Raw genomic sequence first — 20,898 nt, 5'->3', positions numbered from 1 at the left:
AGACAGTGCAGCGGGATTTGATGAAACAAAGCCAGAGCGACCATTCATGTTGCTAATATACTATGTGCCCCGCTTTTTCATATATGCAATAGGGGGCTGGTTACCGAGATTTTTCCCGGTAGTTTGAAAATAGTCGGAGTAGTGCTTCTGCGTACAGGTGAATCCTTCAGTGACCTAAATAATTACAGGCCAATGTCTGCGCTACCTTCTTTTTGCAAGAGTATTAGAACTAACTTTAAAGTTCAGGTTAACCAATTTTCTGAATTAAAACAATGCAATTGCCGACCATCAGTAGAGTTTTCGCAAGAATAATCCATCGGAAGAGGCACTGCTGAGCGTTAAAGGAGAAATACTTCATAATTTCGAAAATAAGTTATATACTGTCGGAGTTTTTCTTGACTTCCGAAAAGCTTTTGATTCTACAAATATCACATTTTGTTTTTAACACGAAAGTGTTTTTTGCCGGGGTCCACCAAGGCTTCAGTGACGTATATCCGTCACGGAAATGATGTCGAAAAAATTTACACGATCAGATTATTTATTGCAGAATGTAACATTCAACCAAAAACAAATACATCCCCACTAAGCTTCAAGCTTGGTGTTATAGCTTAAGCATAGTATGCCACATGTCACACATGCTTAAAATGGTTTCAGATGACACAGGTCGTCCATAACATTCAGTAGTTCATCATCGTAGCAAAGTTTTGCAAATACTTCGCGCAACTTGCACATTTGTTCAATAAAATAAATACGAACTGGCCGAGCATCTAAATCACAATGCCTAACTGCCACACGGCTTCGCCATATACTGTGCAAGCCAAGGAGAAAGAACATATCGTATATTAAAAAGCCTGGTTCTATTGCTAAGAACCAGGGTGTCGGAACGAAATGTTTTTCGTTTCGGTTTTAGTTTCATTCAACCACAAAAAGTTCCGTTCCGTTTCTGTTCCGGAACGAAAAAAAATGTTCCGTAACGGTTCGTAACGGTTTTTCTTGCGCAAAAATTTGAAGTTAAGGTAATCATAAAGAACATTGAATTTGTGATGTAGTGACTTGCCCTCCTCTTTGGAAAGTGGGACAAGGGTAAAACACGTTCTTCAGAGGAGCGGAAGCAACTCTACCACGAATTCATACCAACTTGCACAAAGCAGTCTTAATTGCATAGTCATAGTATTTATTTTCTCAAATGACAAATACGATTTTTTTTAGTGGGCTCAGTGCTTTGTGTCAAGGGAGGGAGCACGACCTCAGAAGCAGCACGTCACTGAGTGTACTCTCTGATGTCCGAGACCGCTGTTCTGATAAAAAGATCACCAGGCCTGCGGGGAACACGCAGCACAGTCACAGCGAAAGCTGGAAGAGCGGACTTTGTAGAGCCCGTTGTAGATTCTCTTGGGGCAACTAATACAAGTACACATACAAGTACACTACGCCATAAATAATCGTAATTTTTCTCAAGTATCGTAGTTCCTACTATACAATTTTTCGTCATTTTTTTGGAGAAACGTGGTACCCGCTACACATCTGTATAAGTCAGTGCACTTTGTGCTGTAGCTGATGATGATGAGGAATTATGGCTGAGCACTTTGCAGTGGGTGGGAACTTGCAGTGTTGCGGAATGGGAGCCTCCATACCATTCCAGTTCCATTTCGGGGAATTAGGACTTGCCGCAATTCCATTCCTTTCCATTCCTCGGAATGAAAAAACTTAGCCCATTCCCACTCCGGGAATGGCCGGGCAGTTCAATTCCATTGCTGTGATTCCTCAAAGTAGGAAAGGCATCTTGATAGTTTTATCGAGTCAAGAATGAACGCCCCATAAAGCTGATGCCATCAGATTAGGGGTGTGCGAATATTCGAAAGTTTCGAATATTCGTCGAATATTACATTCGAAATATTCGTATTCGATTCGAAAAACATGTATTCGAAAAGTTTCGAATATTTGATAACTTCGAATATTCGAAAAATTCCAATACGTGATTCGATTATCATGCATAAAATAACTCGTCTTCCACATTTCTGCTGCGTTCGTATAGCTAAAAACGTTGCCGAGAGGAGCGATACACATCGTAAGTACACGGACGTACGGAGGAGGAGGAAGGAAATGAAGGAAAGGCAGGGAGGTTAACCAGACGCGCGTCCGGTTTGCTACCCTACGCTGGGGGGAAGGGATGAAGGGATTAAAAGAAAGAAAGAAGAGGGAAGAAGGCACTGTCAGGGTACATATGCACCTGTCCATTGAATGCCTACAAGCGGTCGTTTAAGCCGGTCGATTTTAAAAAGAGCAGTAATGCTCGCGTCGCTTTGCTGGCCTGCGATGCGTAGGGCCACGATCCGAGGATCTTCTCTTCGGAAAACGGTCTGTCATCTAACTTATTCAGCGGATCGCGCAGAACGTTTCGTTCGTTCACAAAACGTCCACAGAAACACACGATATCTGCCTGCGACGAGCACCCCAATACGTATGATTTATTGCTGGTGCATCTCCGACGTGCAGCGCTGTTGGCGATCATGTAACCGTACATTTTCAATATCATGCGGCCGTAACGTGCCGCACTACCACTCGTTCACTATGCGGGACCACTTCTGAAGAAAGACAGTGACCCATGTGACTGGTGGCGGACTGTAGGCACCTTCAGATACCGCAGTCTGGCAAAGCTTTGCCCCATGTACCTCCCTATACCAGCCACTTCTGTTCAAAGCGAGCGTGCCTTTTCAGTGGCAGGGGGGGGGGGGGTTGTCTCTGTTAGAAGGGAGCGCCTGCTGCCTGATCATGTGGAGCAACTAATATTTCTTCGTGATAACATCTAGTCATTAATTTCATTGTGCCGTGATATTTGCTTGTGTTGTGATGTGCATTGTGCTAGCCTGGACATTGTGTTCTGGAGATAGCAGTGTATGTTATGTTGACATTAAGGCTGTTAATGTTTTTTTTTTTCAAATAGCTACATGTTAAATAAAATATTGTTACTGTGGAGGCATTTTTCCTTTGATATTCGATATTCGATTCGATATTCGAAGGTGGATATTCGTATTCGATTCGTATTCGAAAAATCTGCTATTCGCACACCCCTACATCAGATGCATTAAGAACTGCAAAAGTACGCAAAACACGCTACCAAGGTCGATGGATAGTAGCTTGGTGACATCTCGTGCAGTACAACCACCGTACTAATTCCCATAGGGACAGTTCTTCCGCTACCTATAGTACTTGCGTGGTCAGCATGTTTTAACGAATTGTGTTGTTTTAATAATGTTTAAGCTTAAATGTGTTAATGCTAAAATGATGACATAGAGTATTTTTATGCTGAAAAAAGTAGTATTCAAGAAGACTAAGCCGTTTTACCACGCGTCTGGAGCGGTCATGAATATGGAGAAAACTAAGATTTGGTTAATATGGGGAACAAAACCTTCTCGATCTGCTGGTATTAGTTGGAACAGTGCACCTCTCGGGCACCTTGTGCCTTTGCATCGAATACGGAACACTGGGCCGCACTGCTCGTCAGCACTCATGGTTGTCAAGCGCGCCTCTCAAGCATGGATGTGGTGAGGAGAGCTTTCTGTGTTCGCCTGTGCGCAGGTATGCAGTGTCTTCGTTGTCGCAAAGGTTATTCACGTGTGTCAGGTACTAAACTGCTCGTGAGATAAAGATCAGGCTGTGCACAGAGTATTCGCCACTTTCGTGCGGGGGTATCAATGCGAACAAACGCGCAGGGGTAGTTTGTTTCTCCCTTCAGTACCTGCTGGGATAATGAATTTGTTTGTACACTAACTTATGCCTCTGTTTGTAGTAGGCGCGTTGCTTATAAATGTAGCGTGCTTGTAATCAGCCAAGCCATCTTAAAAATACTGCTTTATTGTTAAATTCGAGGTTCTGACTTACTAATGTTTGAAGTTTGAAAAACAGCACGTAGACGAAAACGTGCTATATTTTCGGAAAAAGATGTAATTCCATTCCCATTCCATTGCGTGAAAAAGGCACTTAATTTCATTCTCATTCCATTCCTCCAAGCGTTGTCCTCATTCCATTCCGGGGTTGCGAAAATGTCGAATGATTCCGGAGTCATTCCAATTCCGGAGTGGTAACTCCGCAACACTGGTGGGAAGCATTAAACCACACACTTAGCGCTATTAGCATTGTGCGATGACTGGTTATTTTGCTCTTCTGCCACGCTATATTACATATGTTAACACGATTCCCCACCCGACATGACGCCTCGATAGAGTATTTTTGCGAAGGAGTTACAAGCACCAGCGTGGCACTGTGGTGAAAGACCCGGCTGCCACGCCGAGGGCGCGGGTTAAAATCTCATCCAACCCTAAAAATATGTTTTTCATTCAATTTTTTAGATGCGAAGTATCTTAAGGCAGAGCTCAATCCGGTGGTGGTGGTGTGCGGCGTGACCGCCCTTACTGCGCATGCGCATACCCTCTCCACTTTCCCTCTCCCCTTCCCCTTTCCACTCTTCCTCTGAAACGCGGGCTAGACGTGCCGAAATTCTCTCCTGCGCAACGCCGCGATGAGCTCGAGCGCATGCGCGTCCCCTCCGCTTCTCTCTCCTCTCCCATGCTGCCCCCCTCTCGCCCGCCTGTCGACCGCGTTCGCCGCTCGACCTGTGAGAATTAACGGCCAGGCTAGATTGAAGATACGACGCGCGTAGCGTCCCTCTTCGCGTTCCACGACGCGAGGTCGGTAGCATGCCCAACGAACGCCAACGGAACGCGATCGTGCAAGTGCTCCGGCTTCGCATCGCCTCATGGTCCCCTTTAGCGGGAGATGGTGTAATTTTTCTTATTTCACGCGATAGTGGTCACGTACACCGGCGGCGGCGGACAACTATGGCCCCAAAATCAGCTGTTGTGATCTCATAACAGCTTTCGCTGTAACGAACTTCAGCGCCGACAATGCCCTCTCCACTTTGGCCGGCGTGACAGGCGCGCAAAAGTCCACTTGCGTTAATACAAACATCTCTGGTTGCCACTGTTTTCGTTTTTCGCACAATTTCAACATATCTTCGCTTTGGAATTCCTGCCTGAGGTACGCGCTAGTACTATATCCTGACATATGCTCACATTGCACTAGCTCAGTTGTTCTGGATCGCGAAGTTTTCTCGTGAACCGAAAAACGATTTAAAAATTTTCAGTTTCACTCCGGAACGAAATAATATATAAAGTTTCGGTTACGATTTCGTTTCGGTCAAAAATATCGTTTTTTTTTCGTTTTTCGTTTTCGGTTTTCGTTCCGTTCCGACACCCTGCTAAGAACCGAATCCCGCGTGGTGTATGTGGGAATTCTTTCTTAAGTGTTCTTTGGAGAACATCCCAAAATAAAAAGGCGTCCCAGCAATCGATAAAGACGTGCTCTATCGACTCTGGTTTTTGACAAAGTAAGCAATTGGATCCCCACGGTAAAAAGTCACCTCTTTGCTCTAGCCACGTTTTAACCGGGAGCGTATCAGTGTGTAACTTAAAAAAGAACGTTTTAACTCCGGCTGATACGATCATTTCTTTAACTCTCTTCAAAACGTCTTCTCCTTGGCCGCCACTATACATAGATCGATACAAAGGAACAGGAAAAACACTTTCAATCAAATCACTCGTCAAACGCTTTCGAGTGACATTAGACAGATAATCCAAACTAAATCTGGCACTGAGAAATCTAAAAGCCAAAACAACTTCTCGCAGAAAGCTACTGACAGCATGATGGAGCTCATCATGTGAAGTAACAATAAAGTTTGGCAAGGCTGATGCAAGCCTGATTTGAAGGAATGTCCGTAAAAATGGGTCGCACTGGTCCCGTAGAAAAAGAAACCTCGAAACAACTTGCCTCAAGAATAGGTGCGGTAAAGCCAATCCTCCTCTTTTTAGCCTCAAGAAAAGGATGTTGCGGCTTGTCCGTTCATACTGGGACTGCCACACGAAAACTGCCAATAGCCTATGAATCCTCTGAATATTGATCCTGGTGCATGGCAGTACTTGCAACAAGTAGACCAACCGCGATACCAAGAAGACGTTGCATATTGTCGCGCGTGCGAAGACATATATCACGTCCACCCCATTTCTGCGTCAGTACAGAGAGCTCTTTGGTTTTTTCAGCCCACAGGTCATCGTTTTTCCGATATTTGTCTAGTGGCACACCGAGATAGGTATTAGGTTTATTAAACCATTTCACTCATTCGTAGACCGCAGGGGACACTTCCCAATTTCCATGCCACAGGGCTGCACACTTGTCTAAGTTTACAATGCTCCCGGTAGCATCACAAAACCTTCGCACAACGTTCATGGCAATGGTTACGCTCTCCTGATCGCTGCAAAATACGGCAACACCATCAGCATATGCTAACATCTTCACCTCACACGCTCCTAGGTGAAAACCTTGAATACTTGGATTTTTTGTTATGGCTCCACAGAGGTGTTCTAGGTACAAAGCAAATAATAATGGTGAAAGTGGGCACCTTTGTCTTACAGATGAACATACATTAATTCTTTCAGTTAACTGGCGGTTCACAATTAACTTTGCTGAACAATTGTCATAAGCCATTTTAACACCCTGGAGTATCACAGAGCCAACGCCAACGTGTTCTAACATCTTAAACAGAATGCTATGACAAACTAGATCAAAATCTTTCGCTAGATCAATTTGCAACATTGCAACTCTTCTTAAGTCAGCGTCACAACACTCTAATATGCTTCTTGTTGTATGAATATTCGTAAAAATTGACCTTCCTTTTATTCCACAGGTTCGGTGTGGGCCAACCAGTGTACATATGACTGTTTGCAACCGCATCGCTAGAACTTTCATTAGTATTTTGTAGTCAACATTAGTCGATGTTATCGGCCTATAGCCTGACACATATTTCCGTTTTACAGGGTCTACACTTTTTGGGAGCAGTACGGTATGCGCTTTCTTAAATGAAGGTGGTAGACTACCTTTGTTAAAAGATTCAGCGAATACTTTTTGGAGTAAGGCGGCCAACTCTGTCTTAAAAGCTTTGTAAAATATTGCCGTTATTCCGTCTGGGCCAGGAGATTTACCGTTATGCAAGCTGTCTATAGCTGTTTCTATCTCAGCAGCAGTTATATCAGCCGATAGACTTTCTGTATTTTCGGTACCAAGTGTTGGCAAGGAACTAAGAAAGTCTCTTTCAAAACTCTTTTCTTTAGGGATACGATTAGAAAATAATTCGCGATAATATTCAGTAAATGCCTTCTTTATGTCTCCCGGTTCACTCGTTAACTTGCCATTATATTCGATTTCTGTGATGTCTTTAGCACGCGCATACCTCTTTTCTGCAGCCAAAACCCTTTGGTTGGGCGTTTCATTTGCGAGTAACCTGTCAGCACGAGCCCTTACAACCGCACCTTGAAATTTTGTGACATCGATAGCCCCGAGTTTGTTTTTAATGTCTCTAATGGCGTCACCATACGTTCCAGGATTTTCTCTTTCTGCTTTGCTGTATTCCTCAAGTAAGTTCTTTAAACAATTCTCTTCAGCTCGTTCCTCGTATCGGATTTCTGCAGCTCTTTCCATGGCGCCCATCTTTACTGTAGATTTAAATGATTCCCAATTTTCCGACCAGTTTGTAAACGCTCGAGTGTTAAGTTTGTGGAGTTCTTTTTGGATGCAACTGACAAACTTATCATCGCTAAGTAGTTTCACATTTAGCTTCCAGAGATCCCATATAAATGCACGTTTAGGAACTTCCTTTGTGCCTAAGGAGAACATAACAAGTGAGTGATCACTGAATGAGACTTGTTCAACACCATAACCAGCACATACATTCGCCAACTCTAATACCACATAGGCTCTGTCTAATCTTGCGTGACTAGAACCCTGAAAATGGGTATAATGACGGTGCAATCCTCCTTTAGCGAAGAAAGCAACATGCTGAAGGGAATATTTCTCAATCCTCTCTCTTAGGTAATTAGCACTATCATCTTTTAAATCTAAGTAGCTGGATCGATCATCTGCACTGAGTACACAGTTAAAATCGCCAAGGACAACGAGAAGCCTATTTGTGTCAAAATAAGGGCACAATTCCAGGCAAAACGATAAGCGTTCACGAGGGTTTGTCGGCGCATACCCACAGATTACTCTGAACTTTGCCTTCTCATACGTAAAGTCGCACAAAACAAACCTTCCACACGTAGAGCTAACGACTGTTTCCTCAGCAATGCCTAAACACCTCTTAATAAATATTGCACACCTTGCAGAAGTACCTGCTGCGTGGCTAACGCACACCTTATAACGCGCACTGAACTGAGCGATCATATGGTCGGTTCCACTCTCACTTTCCACCTTTGTCTCTTGGACAGCAAGTATGTCCAAGTCCTTTTCCTCAATGAGACGCCTGACCTGGCACTGCTTACGCCTTGCAGCCAATCCACGCACGTTAAGCGTGCCTACTCGAATTTGTGCAGACAGAAGCGCCATTGTCAACACAAGTGAACCGACATATACGATTAACCATCGTTGAGCCAGTAAGCGTTCAGGCTCAACGCCGAGCGCTCACTTTCTGCGTCGTTCGCCGCGCACAGGCGACGAGGACGCAGATCGAGACATGGCAGATGTATTTCCCTTTTCGCTGCTGGCCTTGAGCGACGGACGCTCACGGCGTTGCGGCTTACGGTCGGAGCCGCCCTCGTTCGGCGTGGGAGCGTCCTTCCTCGGACGCTTCGCCGGCGCCTCGCTGTCCTCCGCCAGGTCGCAGTGTTCCTGTTCCTCTACTGTGTCTTGAGTCGTCTTCTTGTCGGCGGCTTCAGGCTCTCCCGGTGACTTCCCAGCACATCCACTTGTCCACCTGGCTCGCGATGAGGAGAAACTTCATCCTTTGTAGGTGCCGTAGACTCTGCCTCATCAGCGTCCATGAGGTGCTCGTGGCTGCCTTCGACAGCAGGAGACGCACCCATGACGCTAGCGTATGTTCTAGCACAGTCCTCCCTAACATGCCCAAAAGCGCGACACCCAGTGCAGCGCGGCGTCTGACAGTCACATCTGATGTGCCCACGCCTCCGGCACCTCAGGCAGGTCGGTGCTCGTCCAGGCACAACAACCAGTACAGAGCCACTGTAAAACTTGAACAGATGTGGTAGCTCCCCCGCTGTCACGCCTTCTTTCAGGACCATCCGCACAACTCGCGTTGTCGATTCTGGGCACTCGAAGCCAGGAACATGCCACTCGTCAAGGCGAACGTCCTTCACTTCACCAAACTCACACAGAGCCTTTCGAAGAGCCTCTCCCGGAATGTGGAAAGGCACCCAGTGAATCTTGAGCGTAATTTCTTGCTTACAAGGGTCAATGATTGCACAATATCCACCCTTCACACGTAAGCCACCTTTGGAGAGTACGGTGTTCTTCGCCTCTGGCGTTTGGAACTTGACAAGCCAGACATGGCTCATCTCAAACGCACCTATGCCGCTGACAGCTTTGAGCACTCCGGCTTCTTCAAGTGGTTCTCGAAAGCCTTCGATTCGATAGGGTCGCTTCGAAGGGTCTCCGTGGAGAAATACACCATCTCCCGCTAAAGGGGACCATGGGGCGATGCGTAGCCGGAGCACTTGCACGATCGCGTTCCGTTGGCGTTCATTGGGCATGCTACCGACCTCGCGTCGTGGAACGCGAAGAGGAACGCTACGCGCGTCGTATTTCCATCTAGCCTGGCCGTTAATTCTCACAGGGCGAGCGGCGAACGCGGTTGACAGGCGGGCGAGAGGGGGGCAGCGTAGGAGAGGAGAGACAAGGGGAGGGGACGCACATGCGCTCGAGCTCATCGCGGCGTTGCGCAGGAGAGAATTTCGGCATGTCTAGCCCGCGTTTCAGAGGAAGAGTGGAAAGGGGGAGGGGAGAAGGGAAGTGGAGAGGAGGAGGGGAAAGGGGAGAGGGTGAGTGGAGAGGGGAAGTGGAGAGGTGTATGGGAAAGGGAGAGGGGCGAGGGGGAGGGGGAGAGGGAAAGTGGAGAGGGGAAGGGGAGAGGGATAGAGGACATGGGGAATGGTGAGGGAGAGTGGAGAGGAGGTGTGTGGAGAGGGTATGCGCATGCGCAGTATGGGTGGTCACGCCGCACACCACCACCACCGGATTGAGCTCCGCCTTAAGATACTTCGCATCTAAAACACAAAGGTTCATACCTTCACCTGTCGGCAAAATCGGCAGTAAAAAATCACAGCATATCCACGGAGTGAATGATGATGAGTAGGCGAAGCTGCGGAGGTTCATCGGTAAACCGTGAATCTTCCGTGAATTCTGCCCAGTACATCATCACCGACGTGAGATCGGGCGCGTTTATACTAAAGGTTCGATGAGTTATGACGACTTGCAGCTCACTTTAATTTTACATGTACGCTGTAAATTTTCATTGTTTAGAAAACCATTGCTTTAGAAAAATCTGGCGTCTTTCGTTAAGCAGCTGGCGTCTTTTCGTTTTGCTTAAGAAACATCTGGCGTTCTTTCGTTTTGCTTTTACAAAACATCTGGCGTCTTTCGTTGGTTTATTTCATCAATCAACGGCGTTTTGAACAAAATTTTTATTGTTTAATCACGCACAGGAGAAATCTCACCAGGCACTACCTTGGAGGTAAACAATGGATGCTAATGGGAATGAGACACAGAAGAAGTCGGCTTTTAGCTAACACTTACACTTCTACTTCTACTAACGTTTCCTACTGGAACATGCCAATGGCTGCTAATGGGGAATGAGAGACAGAAGAATTCGGCTTTTAGTTAACGCGCACGCTGCGAATTTTTTATAGTTCAACAATGCACAGGAAAAATCTCCCACCGGCACCACCTTGGAGGTCAAAGCGTAAGACATGTTACGGACTGCGACTACTACTACTACTACTACGACGACGACGACGACTGCGAGGGACGAACGGGTGCCGCCTTAAGGAGCTTCGCCCCTAAAAGAGGTAGCCCGGTGGCGGGCGCGAACCAGATTCATCCCGGCCAGCGTCGGCCGTTTGTTCACCTCGCAGAGAGCGAGCCATCCCGCGTCTGGTCTAGTCTATCGCCAGAGGTGGAATCACTGCGCCACGGTCACAGACTCTAGCGGCTTTACAAACGCGCCTTTTATATCTACCACTCTCCCGGTCGGCGGGTGGTGTTGCCCTCTGGGAGCGGTAAAGTAAAGTAATTCGTCATTACTGTGGCCTCCGCGATTAGCACCAGCAACGCGTTACACGTCCGTCCCATTCGGCGCGTTTTCAACAGAAGTTCAATTTTGTCAATGCCTTAACACACCGCGAGGTGGCGATCTTAGCCCAAGCGTCGTAAAAGCGTCGGCCTCGCTCGCAGCCTCACGCTGATCCAAACCAAAATTAGCTCTGCGACGCGCGCCTGCCTCACCTGGCTGTAACACCGCGTTCCCAGCTCACGCGCTCGCCCCGAGAAAAATCGCGGCCGGGCTACCGGGGCGGCGCGACACGCTTTGCGTTTTCCTCTAGTCCGACCGCGGTGTTCAATCACAATTTAACACGCTGCGGGATGGAGACCAAGTTCTGCGTCCAATATGTGACGCTCTTCTGGCTATCACACATCTTTCTTTGATTACTCTTTCAGCGTTAAAGGGGTCATGAAGCACCCCTTGGGCTGATTGAAAAAACACATCCTGCGGAAAGCTGACACGGCTATGAACTGCTCTGCCAAATATTACAGTCGTGCGCGCCGCGTAATGGCCACAAGCGGAGCGCGAAGTTGCCGTTTCCCCAGGCACCCTCTTTTCAAACAGAGGCCGGTTCTCACTCTCGTCGGTGGGCGGGGCGTCTGTCCGCTGTACGTCGCAACATAGAGTTTCCTACAATACTTACTAGAGGGAACTCTGGCGCTAGTGTCTATGGGAGCTGCAACGCATGACGTTTCAGCCAGCATGGGAATGATGGGTAGTACACAAATTTGTCTAAACTTCGTACTTTCGTCTCCGTTTGGCTCTGCGTCGGCTGCATCCGCTTTGTCGCAAAACAAATTTCAGTAAAAGTCAGCAGTTTTACTTCGCCACTTTATCTTCTTTAGGCTCAGCGATTCAAATCTGGTCACGAAGTTCACAACGATCCATTCTTTTATCCGAAAGAAAACCAAAACACAGCAATAAACAAAGCCACAAGTACGTTTGAAGCTGTAAGCACGAAGACTAGGCAAATTTGTGTACTACCCATCATTCCCATGGTAGCTGAACGATCGCAGCGCCAGAGTCCCCTCTAGTTAATTTTAGGAAACTCTATGCGTCGCAAGAGACATAGCATGCTTATTGGCCGATAGCCGACGTAAATCGAGAGCGGCGTTCGGATCAGATGCGCTTCTTGCCGCGGGGTGCCGCCACTTGCCGGCGCCGCACTCCTCAGTACACGGTAGCCGCACTCGCGCAAGCGAATCACAGCGGGAGAGCGATCGCGTTTCATGATGCGCGCTGGCGTAACTTCTTTCCCCCATGCCATCCCTCCCTGTCTAGCTTCCAGTGCGCTCGCCGGCACCAGAAAAGAGAGAAAGCGCTGGGAGCGTGCGCCAAACCCCCGTAACTCCGCTGATTCTTGACGGATTCGAGAAATTTTTGCGGCAATCGATTCGGGAGGCAGTACACTCCGATACTGAGGCCATTAGATCATTACTTGGAAAAGTGGTTCATGACCCCTTTAACTACTACAGCTACCACAAGGGTTTGTCTAATAATTTAACATGGACGTTAGTCGTCGGGATGGAGATGTACCACAAATCATCAAAGTGGGTGCATCCACGTTAAACGGTGCTATAGCTGCCAGACATCAATATACATTGTACAAACTCTCTTATATCAATGTACAGGAAACACTCTATTACTTCTGTAAGGGCACGCTTTACTTTCGTGTTATTCCGATTCCTATGACGGAGGGATCAACCATCTTTTGATTGAAAAGGTGCCTTTATATGGAATTGGAGGTGTTACCTTAGATCTTATTATTAAGTATTTTTCAGATAGATTCAACTTGTAACTGCGTATGCTCAGAGTTGCAGGAAGTAAAGTGTGCTGTACCCCAGGGGTCCATTTCGGGTCCCTTATTTTTTATCATTTATATTAACGATATTCTAAATATGCCGCTTACACCTAAAATGGTCCTCTAAGCCGACGATACCAGTTTATTTTTCTCTGGTCATAATTTAGCTGACTTGGAAACAGCAGCAAATAATTCGTTACACGAGCTGCTAATTTGGTTCTCTCTCAACTCACTTCAATTAAATGTTTTTCAAACTAAACACATTGTTTTTAAACCTAGGAACAAACCTGTTGTCATTGGCATTTCTTTGTTGTGATGCTTGTGCGATGGAACGGGTAGCTGTATTTATATTTCCGGGAGTATTGTTCGAAGAACATTTGAACTGGACTCGTCACGTAAATATTGTCACGTGGTCGTGACGTCGACGAAGACCGCAGTCAGCACGTCCGAGATGAAACTGTTTATTTGGCCGAACTTGTGGCCGGGAAATTGAAAGTCAAACTACAACAATACACTGGTAGCGGCGAACACAGCGTCGACCGTCGATCAACTGACTAGCGGTGAAGCGCGTCGGCATTTAAACATGTGCCGTCGAATATTCCAGCGTTATCGCTGGCTGTCGTGCAAATTCTAGAATAATAATAATAATATCTGGGGTTTAACGTCCCAAAACCACGATATGATTATGAGAGACGCCGTAGTGGAGGGCTCCGGAAATTTTGACCACCTGGGGTTCTTTAACGTGCACCTAAATCTAAGTACACGGGCCTCAAACATTTCCGCCTCCATCGGAAATGCAGCCGCCGCGGCCGGGATTCGATCCCGCGACCTTCGGGTCAGCAGTCGAGCGCCATAACCACTCGACCACCGTGGCGGGGCAAATTCTAGAATAAGCTCGAGTGTGCGCGTCTTGCGCGCAATCTTAACAAAATGATCTACAATGATCGCGAAGATTCTCGAACAATGAGGCGCGGTTCGCGCTGAGCGTTGCGACAGTCTTTGTGGCCGAAAACCGTATACAGCAAAAGTGATAAAGAAACGCACGTGGCAATTCCCCCCTCTGAAAAAGCATCGTCCCGATGCTTAAAACAGAACAGGCCAATGCATGCAACGATAAATAACTAGAATAAAGCAACACAGTACAATAAACAATAAGCACAAGAAAGAAAGCACAATAAAAAAGCAAAATGACAGTCCTCAGATTGGCTAACGCGCGTGATATGATTTGAGGCGCACGATATGGACGACTTCAGGTTTTGCACGGCGCCGCTGAGAGTTCGTAATGCCGTCAGGGACAACCTCGTAGTCGAGTGCGCCGAGGCGTCGAAGTACCCTGTACGGTCCGAAGTATCGTCGAAGAAGCTTCTCACTGAGTCCCCGTCGGCGTATTGGCGCCCATACCCATACACGGTCACCGGGTTGGTATTCCATGTGGCGTCGTCGAAGGTGGTAGCGGCGGCTGTAAGTCGGCCGTAGAGCACTGCACGGCCCGTTGGCCTGTCCATATAGCTGTTCTTCTAGCGCGGAGCTGGTATATAATAGCAGCCTCCCATTTGGACAGCGTGATCGCTTCGCCGCCACGTAACACGGAGCACCACCAGAGCATGTGTTCTAGATTGGCTTGGCAGAACAAAACGCTCACTTCACTTTGTTTTTATTGCACTTTATAACCTATTGAAATTTATAGCATGCTCTAACCACAGAGCCAACCATGCACCCTTCTCGATATGTAGTACCCGTCTTCACCATTGTAGCACCTTGCCAGAGCAAGAGAAACAGGTGAAAAAAGCAAATTTGTGACCTTTGTTGTAAACACACTAATCTAGATAAAGGTATGGAACCGCATGCACCACGTGTATGCGTATAATCAGCCGAAAGGAAGAAAAAAACTATTTGTCATAGCACTATTTTCATACACCATACCACTGCTTGTATATACAGACTGTAAGTTTCTTCTTCACATGTTACAGTCTGTCTTCACAGACTGTAAGTTTACTTAATCACATGTTATTGAGCGAAAAATCAAAGTATCAAGAGATTCCCGATTTAAGCACGCCATGCGCTGTTGCATCACATATCCTGGCGCGCTAAAGCTTCTTGCACTGCTCGCGCTGGCCGGACGGGCGCACCACATCTGCCTTGCCAATTGCGAAGGCGTCGGCAGTCATTGTTCTTAGCTTCCACCACTGGAGCAAATGTAGGTTGTCTTTGTGGGCCTCTGCAGAATGACCATAGCTGTCCAGCTCATCCCTTCACTTCTCTCATTCCCGAACGTCGTGCCACTCTTCAATGTCATCTATAAAACTCCTCTTTGACGGCTTCTCCTTGTAGTTCTCAGCAGTGTATGTTATGCACGGTTTCCACCGTGCTCGTTTTATCCATATTATAATGGTTTATGCCTTCCCTGCGATGTTGTATCGGTAGAAGGTGGCCATTGGACTACGCGGTTAGGACTGGCAGGAGTAGGACGAAGCAATTTCGATATATTTTCGGGGTTCGTTCGAGTTTGGTAATAGATGCGCGACTAAGCTTCTCGAAGCTTACTCATTGGATGCATACGGTTCGAGGTAAGGGGATATCACCCGGCACGGAATCTGTCATTATCCTTTTTCAAGCCAGATATTTCGTCAAGCGAATATACTTCACCCCACGCCTTGTTTAATGGACCTGTTCTGTTCCTGCACATTCCAATGCTGCTGTGGCAGTATCATGTATACCTCTCGCACTATATAGCGCACTATATAGGGCCTCAAACACGCGGCTCGCGGACCTCTCGCTAGCGGCTCCCCGCCCTCACATGACTGTTTTCATCCCATTTTTTTATAAGTATGTTCTTGAGATACACAGGCATGACAGATCGAAAGCATATTTTTCTTGAGGCAACCCCTGCAGTCACCGTGTGGTGGTACATAACCGTGAAACAAAAGCTATATTTGAGAATCGGCGTCCAGATTTCAGTCACTATGGGTGATACGAAATGACTGGTTACCCAGACGTGAAAGAGAGACGTCCGTTAATGGCAATACTAAAGGCGAACTGCTGCGCCGGCCACGTGCATGTGCACGTGCCCTCGATGCCCATCGGTTTCCTGTTCTTCGATAGAGTCTGGCGCGCTCCAAGTTGCTCCGTTTCGCACTATTTTGCAACGATATGTTGTTGGAATCCTGCCGCCAAATCCCCTTCAGAAATGATCCCGTATATGAGATATGGGGAAGGTCTGCTGTGAAATAACGGTAGTTTTAAAACCTGTTCCCCCGTCCCACGCTCCTACCTTCGTCATTGCCCTAGCCCTTGCGGGAGTAAATTTTTGTGAATGCGGCCCGTTAGCTAAGGTGAGTTTGAGACCCCTGATATGGCGGAGCAAGACGAAAGCTCAGACGTTAACAATGCGGGCATACAAAGCAGGCTGTGCATGTCCATCTCGCGCCACATGACCACTGTCACAGAGTCACAGAAAAAGAATGTGCCTTTATAGGGATTCTATGTATCAAGACTCCGTGCAGACATTTCGTTTTAGAGGGGGGCTCTAAATTTCAACAACGTTTGCCCGCTTTGGGTTATCATTGTGATCACTGTTGCGATCACAGTGCATTACACATTACATTTATTACTGCGATTACAGAGTAACATTTGGGATACAAAATAATAACGAAAGGAAATAAAGCACGGAATAGCGGGATGTTACATATAAGTGCCTGGGCTATTTACTTTTAGCTCGCCCGTTTCAGGTAAACCTAGTAGCTCATATGCAAGAAGCAAATGAGTTCAGTACTTATCCCTCATAAAACTTCTCCAAACAGCTTACCCCACATAAAAAAAGCGTTTTTTTCGAGATAAAATGTGGGACATATATGCATGCACAGCGTATGCGAAACAAGGCATATTAAAGAGAACAGCGATTTGTCTATTATCAGTAAATTACTCTTTTACCATTCCAAAAGCACCACGCTCGCCGCGACAAGACTCTTGGTAAGAGAGAAAACTCGCATGAAAATGGAGGTAACGACGCCAACTTGAAATTCACGCAGCAAACTCCGTGACGTCATAGATTCTGACGGCATTTACTGGGCCCATGTTGTTTATAGTGGGTAAAAATGAAGTACATTGACCTCTGAGGGGGTCACAGACTTAACATACCAAGTTTCTGGAAATTTCGTTGAGCCAGTGTCCCCAAAATACGACGAATACAGTTTGAAATCCGTGACGTCACGTGCGGAGATTTCAGCGTGAAATTTCAATATGGAACTTTGACCTTGATTTTCTCCTTTATTAATAACTCATTGATGGTGAAATGAATGACGTTCGGGTTCTCAGAGTAACCGGTCTAAACCAATTCAGTGTTTCACTTTAGTGACCCTTTAAGAACGGAGCAAAGTCCAAGCCCGGCCCGACACGAGCCCGCCACCTCAAACACGGGCCCTGCCCTAAGCCCAGAGCTTCAGGCCCGAGCCCGGCCCGGGCCCGCCGTGAAAGCTACTTTACCCGGCCCGGCCTGGCCCACGGGCCGGGCCGGGCTCGGGTTTTCGGGTAGGCCCGAGCCCGTGCAGTGCTCTAGTCGTCTGCTGGTTCTTGATCCGTAGGCGGGCGAGCTGTCGTGCTTCTTCGGTGCGCTGTAAGTAAGCGGCGGCGTCGAGATTTTCTTCGTTGGTGACGTTGGGTAACATGGCATCGAGCGTCGTCGCCGGGCTTCTTCCGTAGACCAACTTGTACGGCGTCATCTACGTAGTTTCTTGGACGGCCGTGTTGTAAGCGAAGGTCACGTACGGAAGGACGGCGTCCCACGTCTTGTGCTCAACGTCGACGTACATGGCCAGCATGTCGGTGATGGTCTTATTTAGACGCTCGGTGAGGCCATTGGTCTGTGGGTGGTAGGCGGTGGTGCGGCGGTGGCTCGTCTCGTGTATTTGAAGATCACCCGAGTTAGGTCCGCAGTAAAGGCGGTACCTCTGTCTGTTATGAGGACCTCTGGGGTGCCATGACGCAAGACGATGTGCTCCACGAAGAACTTGGCTACCTCGGCGGCACTGCATTTGGGCAAGGCCTTTGTCTCGGCGTAACGGGTGAGGTAGTCAGTTGCTACGACGATCGATTTGTTGCCGGAAGTCGACGTCCGGAACGGCCCCAGTAGGTCCATTTCGATTTGCTGGAACGGCCGGTGAGGTGGATCGATTGGCTGCAGAAGTCCCGCTGGCCTAGTCGGCGGTGTCTTCCGTCACTGGCAATCTCGGCAAGTCTTTACGTAGTGGGCGACGTCGGCAGGAAGGCGTGGCCAGTAGTATTTTTCCTGTATCCTCGCGAGCGTGCTGGAAAAGCCGAGGTGGCCAGCTGTCGGGTCGTCGTGCGGGGCCTGCAGAACCTCTGGTCGCAGTGCCGAATGTACAACGATGAGGTAGTCGGCCCGGGCAGGAGAGAAGTTCTTCATTACGAGGACGTCGTTTTTCAAGAGAAATGACGCCAATCCCCGCCTGAATACTTTTGGAACAACGGTGGTCCGGCCCTTGAGGTATTCCACAAGGCCCCTGAGTTCCGGGTCGGCTTGCTGTCTTTTAGCGAAGTCGTCGGCACTTATGGTTCCCAAGAAGGAGTCATCGTCGTGGTCGTCCTGCGGCGGTGCGTCGACGGGGGCACGAGACAAGCAGTCGGCGTCGGAGTGTTTTCTTCGGGACTTGTAAACGACGGTAATGTCGAATTCTTGAAGTCTTAGGCTCCACCGTGCGAGGCAACCTGAAGTGTCCTTCAAGTTGGCTAGCTAACACAAGGCGTGGTGGTGTCATGAGTAAAGGGGCACGGGCTGAGTTCTGGAGGCAGCGTTGTGCATGCCCCGGTAGGGTGGCCGTCGACCTCGGGGTCTACCGAGCGAGGCGTCCCGGGCTTGCGGCAGCCTCATCACGCAGTTCTCGTGGCACCTGCCGCACTACCACAGCTCGGCATGAGAACGACTAGCGAGGCGGCGGATCGACGACGACGACCCCAAGACGTCGACAGTAGCTGCGACGACGGGGCCGAACGTCGACTTTGGCACTGAATCGAGGCGACGAACACACGAAGTAAGAACGTTCGATTCGCGTGTGACTGAGAGGCCATAGTGGCCAGACTCTCGAGTTGAGAGGAGATAGGCGTAGCTCGAATGCTTTGCGATGTTTGTTAGACTAGTTTGTGAGTGCCCATTATCTTTGCATTTCTGCACTCGTTACGTTTTGTTGTAAATTTTGAGTGCGTGTAAATGTTCATTTTCGTGTTCTGTGGTGTGTTAGATAAAGTTTTGTTTGCAGTGACGCCACGGTGTCTCCCGACTCTTTCTCTCTCCCAACTCCATTCCGACATTGTAAGCGCTCCCGAGATACGTGACACAATAAGTGGCGAGCCTGCCAGGATACTTATTGTGTCACGTATCTCGGGAGCGCTTGCAATGTCGGAATGGAGTTGGGAGAGGCGACGAACACACGAAGTAAGAACGTTTGATTCGCGTGTGACTGAGAGGCCATAGTGGCCAGACTCTCGAGTTGAGAGGAGATAGGCATAGCTCGAATGCTTTGCGATGTTTGTTAGGCTAGTTTGTGAGCGCCCATTATCTTTGCATTTCTGCACTCGTTACCTTTGTTGTAAATTTTGAGTGCGTGTAAATATTCACTTTCGTGTGCCGTGGTGTGTTAGATAAAGTTTTGTTTGCAGTGACGCCACGGTGTCTCCCGACTCTTTTCTCTCCCAACTCCATTCAGACATTGCAAGCGCTCCCGTGATACGTGACACAATAAGTGGCGAGACTGTGCCAGGATTTTTCCAGCGCTGGGCCCAGTAACGTATCGTCGGGGGTTGCAATGATGGATATGGATTGGGAGAAGATTGTGAGAGTCATTCGGGAGAGAAATCTCAATGGAGAGCAGGGTCTCAGGTTCATTGAAAAAGAATGGGAGAATCAGAGAGAAGAGCGCAAAGCCGAACTTGAGGCAAGACGCGCTGATCTCGAGGTGAGACGCGCCGATCTCGAGGCAAGTCGCGCCGAACGCGAGGCGAAACACGCCGCAGTGTTAGAAGCTTACGCTCGAGAGAAGCGGGAACTCGAGCTTCAACTGCGATTGGCACAAGCCAAACAAGCCAAAGGGTGCATTGGGCCGTATGAGAGAAGGCCGATAGAGATTTCACTGGGAGAAGTCAATGCGCCTGATTATCAGAGTTTTGTCTCCGATGAGCAAAAGAGCAGTGAGCACACTAGTTGTGCAAATGAGAACAGTTCGGTTAGGAATGATCAGAAGACAAAGGTCCCAGTTGTTGCATATAGGGAGAGTAAAACAACGAGAAATGAGCTGCATGCCAGTGTGTTGAAAAGGGCACGGAGGTAGAGAACGCGACGCCTCCAGACAGCAGGGAAGCAGAGTATAGCTCTTCGTTGATGAGCACGCACACTCAAAGTAAAAGAGTGTCGCAAGCACGAGAGAAAACAGTAGAGAGGAGTGGGATGAAGGGAGCGTCTCATACGCAGGGTGGTAAGCGCGTAAAAGTGAACGGGACGCATACAGCTCCAAGGGTAGCGAAAAGTGGTTTCAAGTATCAGGACGCAAGGAAAGTTGCCCGAGCTGTGAACCATAGACGCGTAAGACCAAGGAGAAAGAACGCTCCGAAAACGCGTCAAGTAGGTTGTAATTATTTGGATGCAGAGAGGGTCGTGCAAGAAACCGGTGTCGGGCATAAATGTAGGACGCAGCATAGAAAAGTGGTTCGGAAGAGGCGTCTGGTGAGCGGAAACAGAGGCGTCAGCTGTAGTGAGCGTGCGATAAGATGGGCAGCGAATAGACGCCGGAAAAAATTGAAGACAAGAAATGTGAAAAAGCATAGGTTCAAGTGTGGGGAAGGGGGGGAAACTGGTGGTTGCTATCGTGGTAAAAGGATGTTAGGATTTGATATAGGTTTTGAGAATACTGATGGATAACTTTATTTG

At 48.0% G+C, this 20,898-nt stretch overlaps 1 protein-coding gene across 1 annotated transcript in view; it reads left to right on the top strand.

The window, feature by feature from the left end:
- Window positions 1–8,945: 8,945 nt before the first annotated feature.
- Window positions 8,946–20,898, top strand: part of LOC119381939 (solute carrier organic anion transporter family member 4A1-like) — a 74,051-nt gene continuing 62,098 nt past the window's right edge. Inside the window, exon 1 of the mRNA XM_037649688.2 lies at window positions 8,946–9,027. Coding sequence (XP_037505616.2) covers window positions 8,946–9,027 — 82 coding nt within the window. The remainder of the gene's footprint in view (window positions 9,028–20,898) is intronic.

This window comes from Rhipicephalus sanguineus, chromosome 2, assembly GCF_013339695.2.
Source record: "Rhipicephalus sanguineus isolate Rsan-2018 chromosome 2, BIME_Rsan_1.4, whole genome shotgun sequence".
NCBI lineage: Eukaryota > Metazoa > Arthropoda > Arachnida > Ixodida > Ixodidae > Rhipicephalus > Rhipicephalus sanguineus.
The sequence above is the reverse complement of the archived record's forward strand: the minus strand, read 5'-3'. Positions and strand labels throughout refer to the sequence as shown.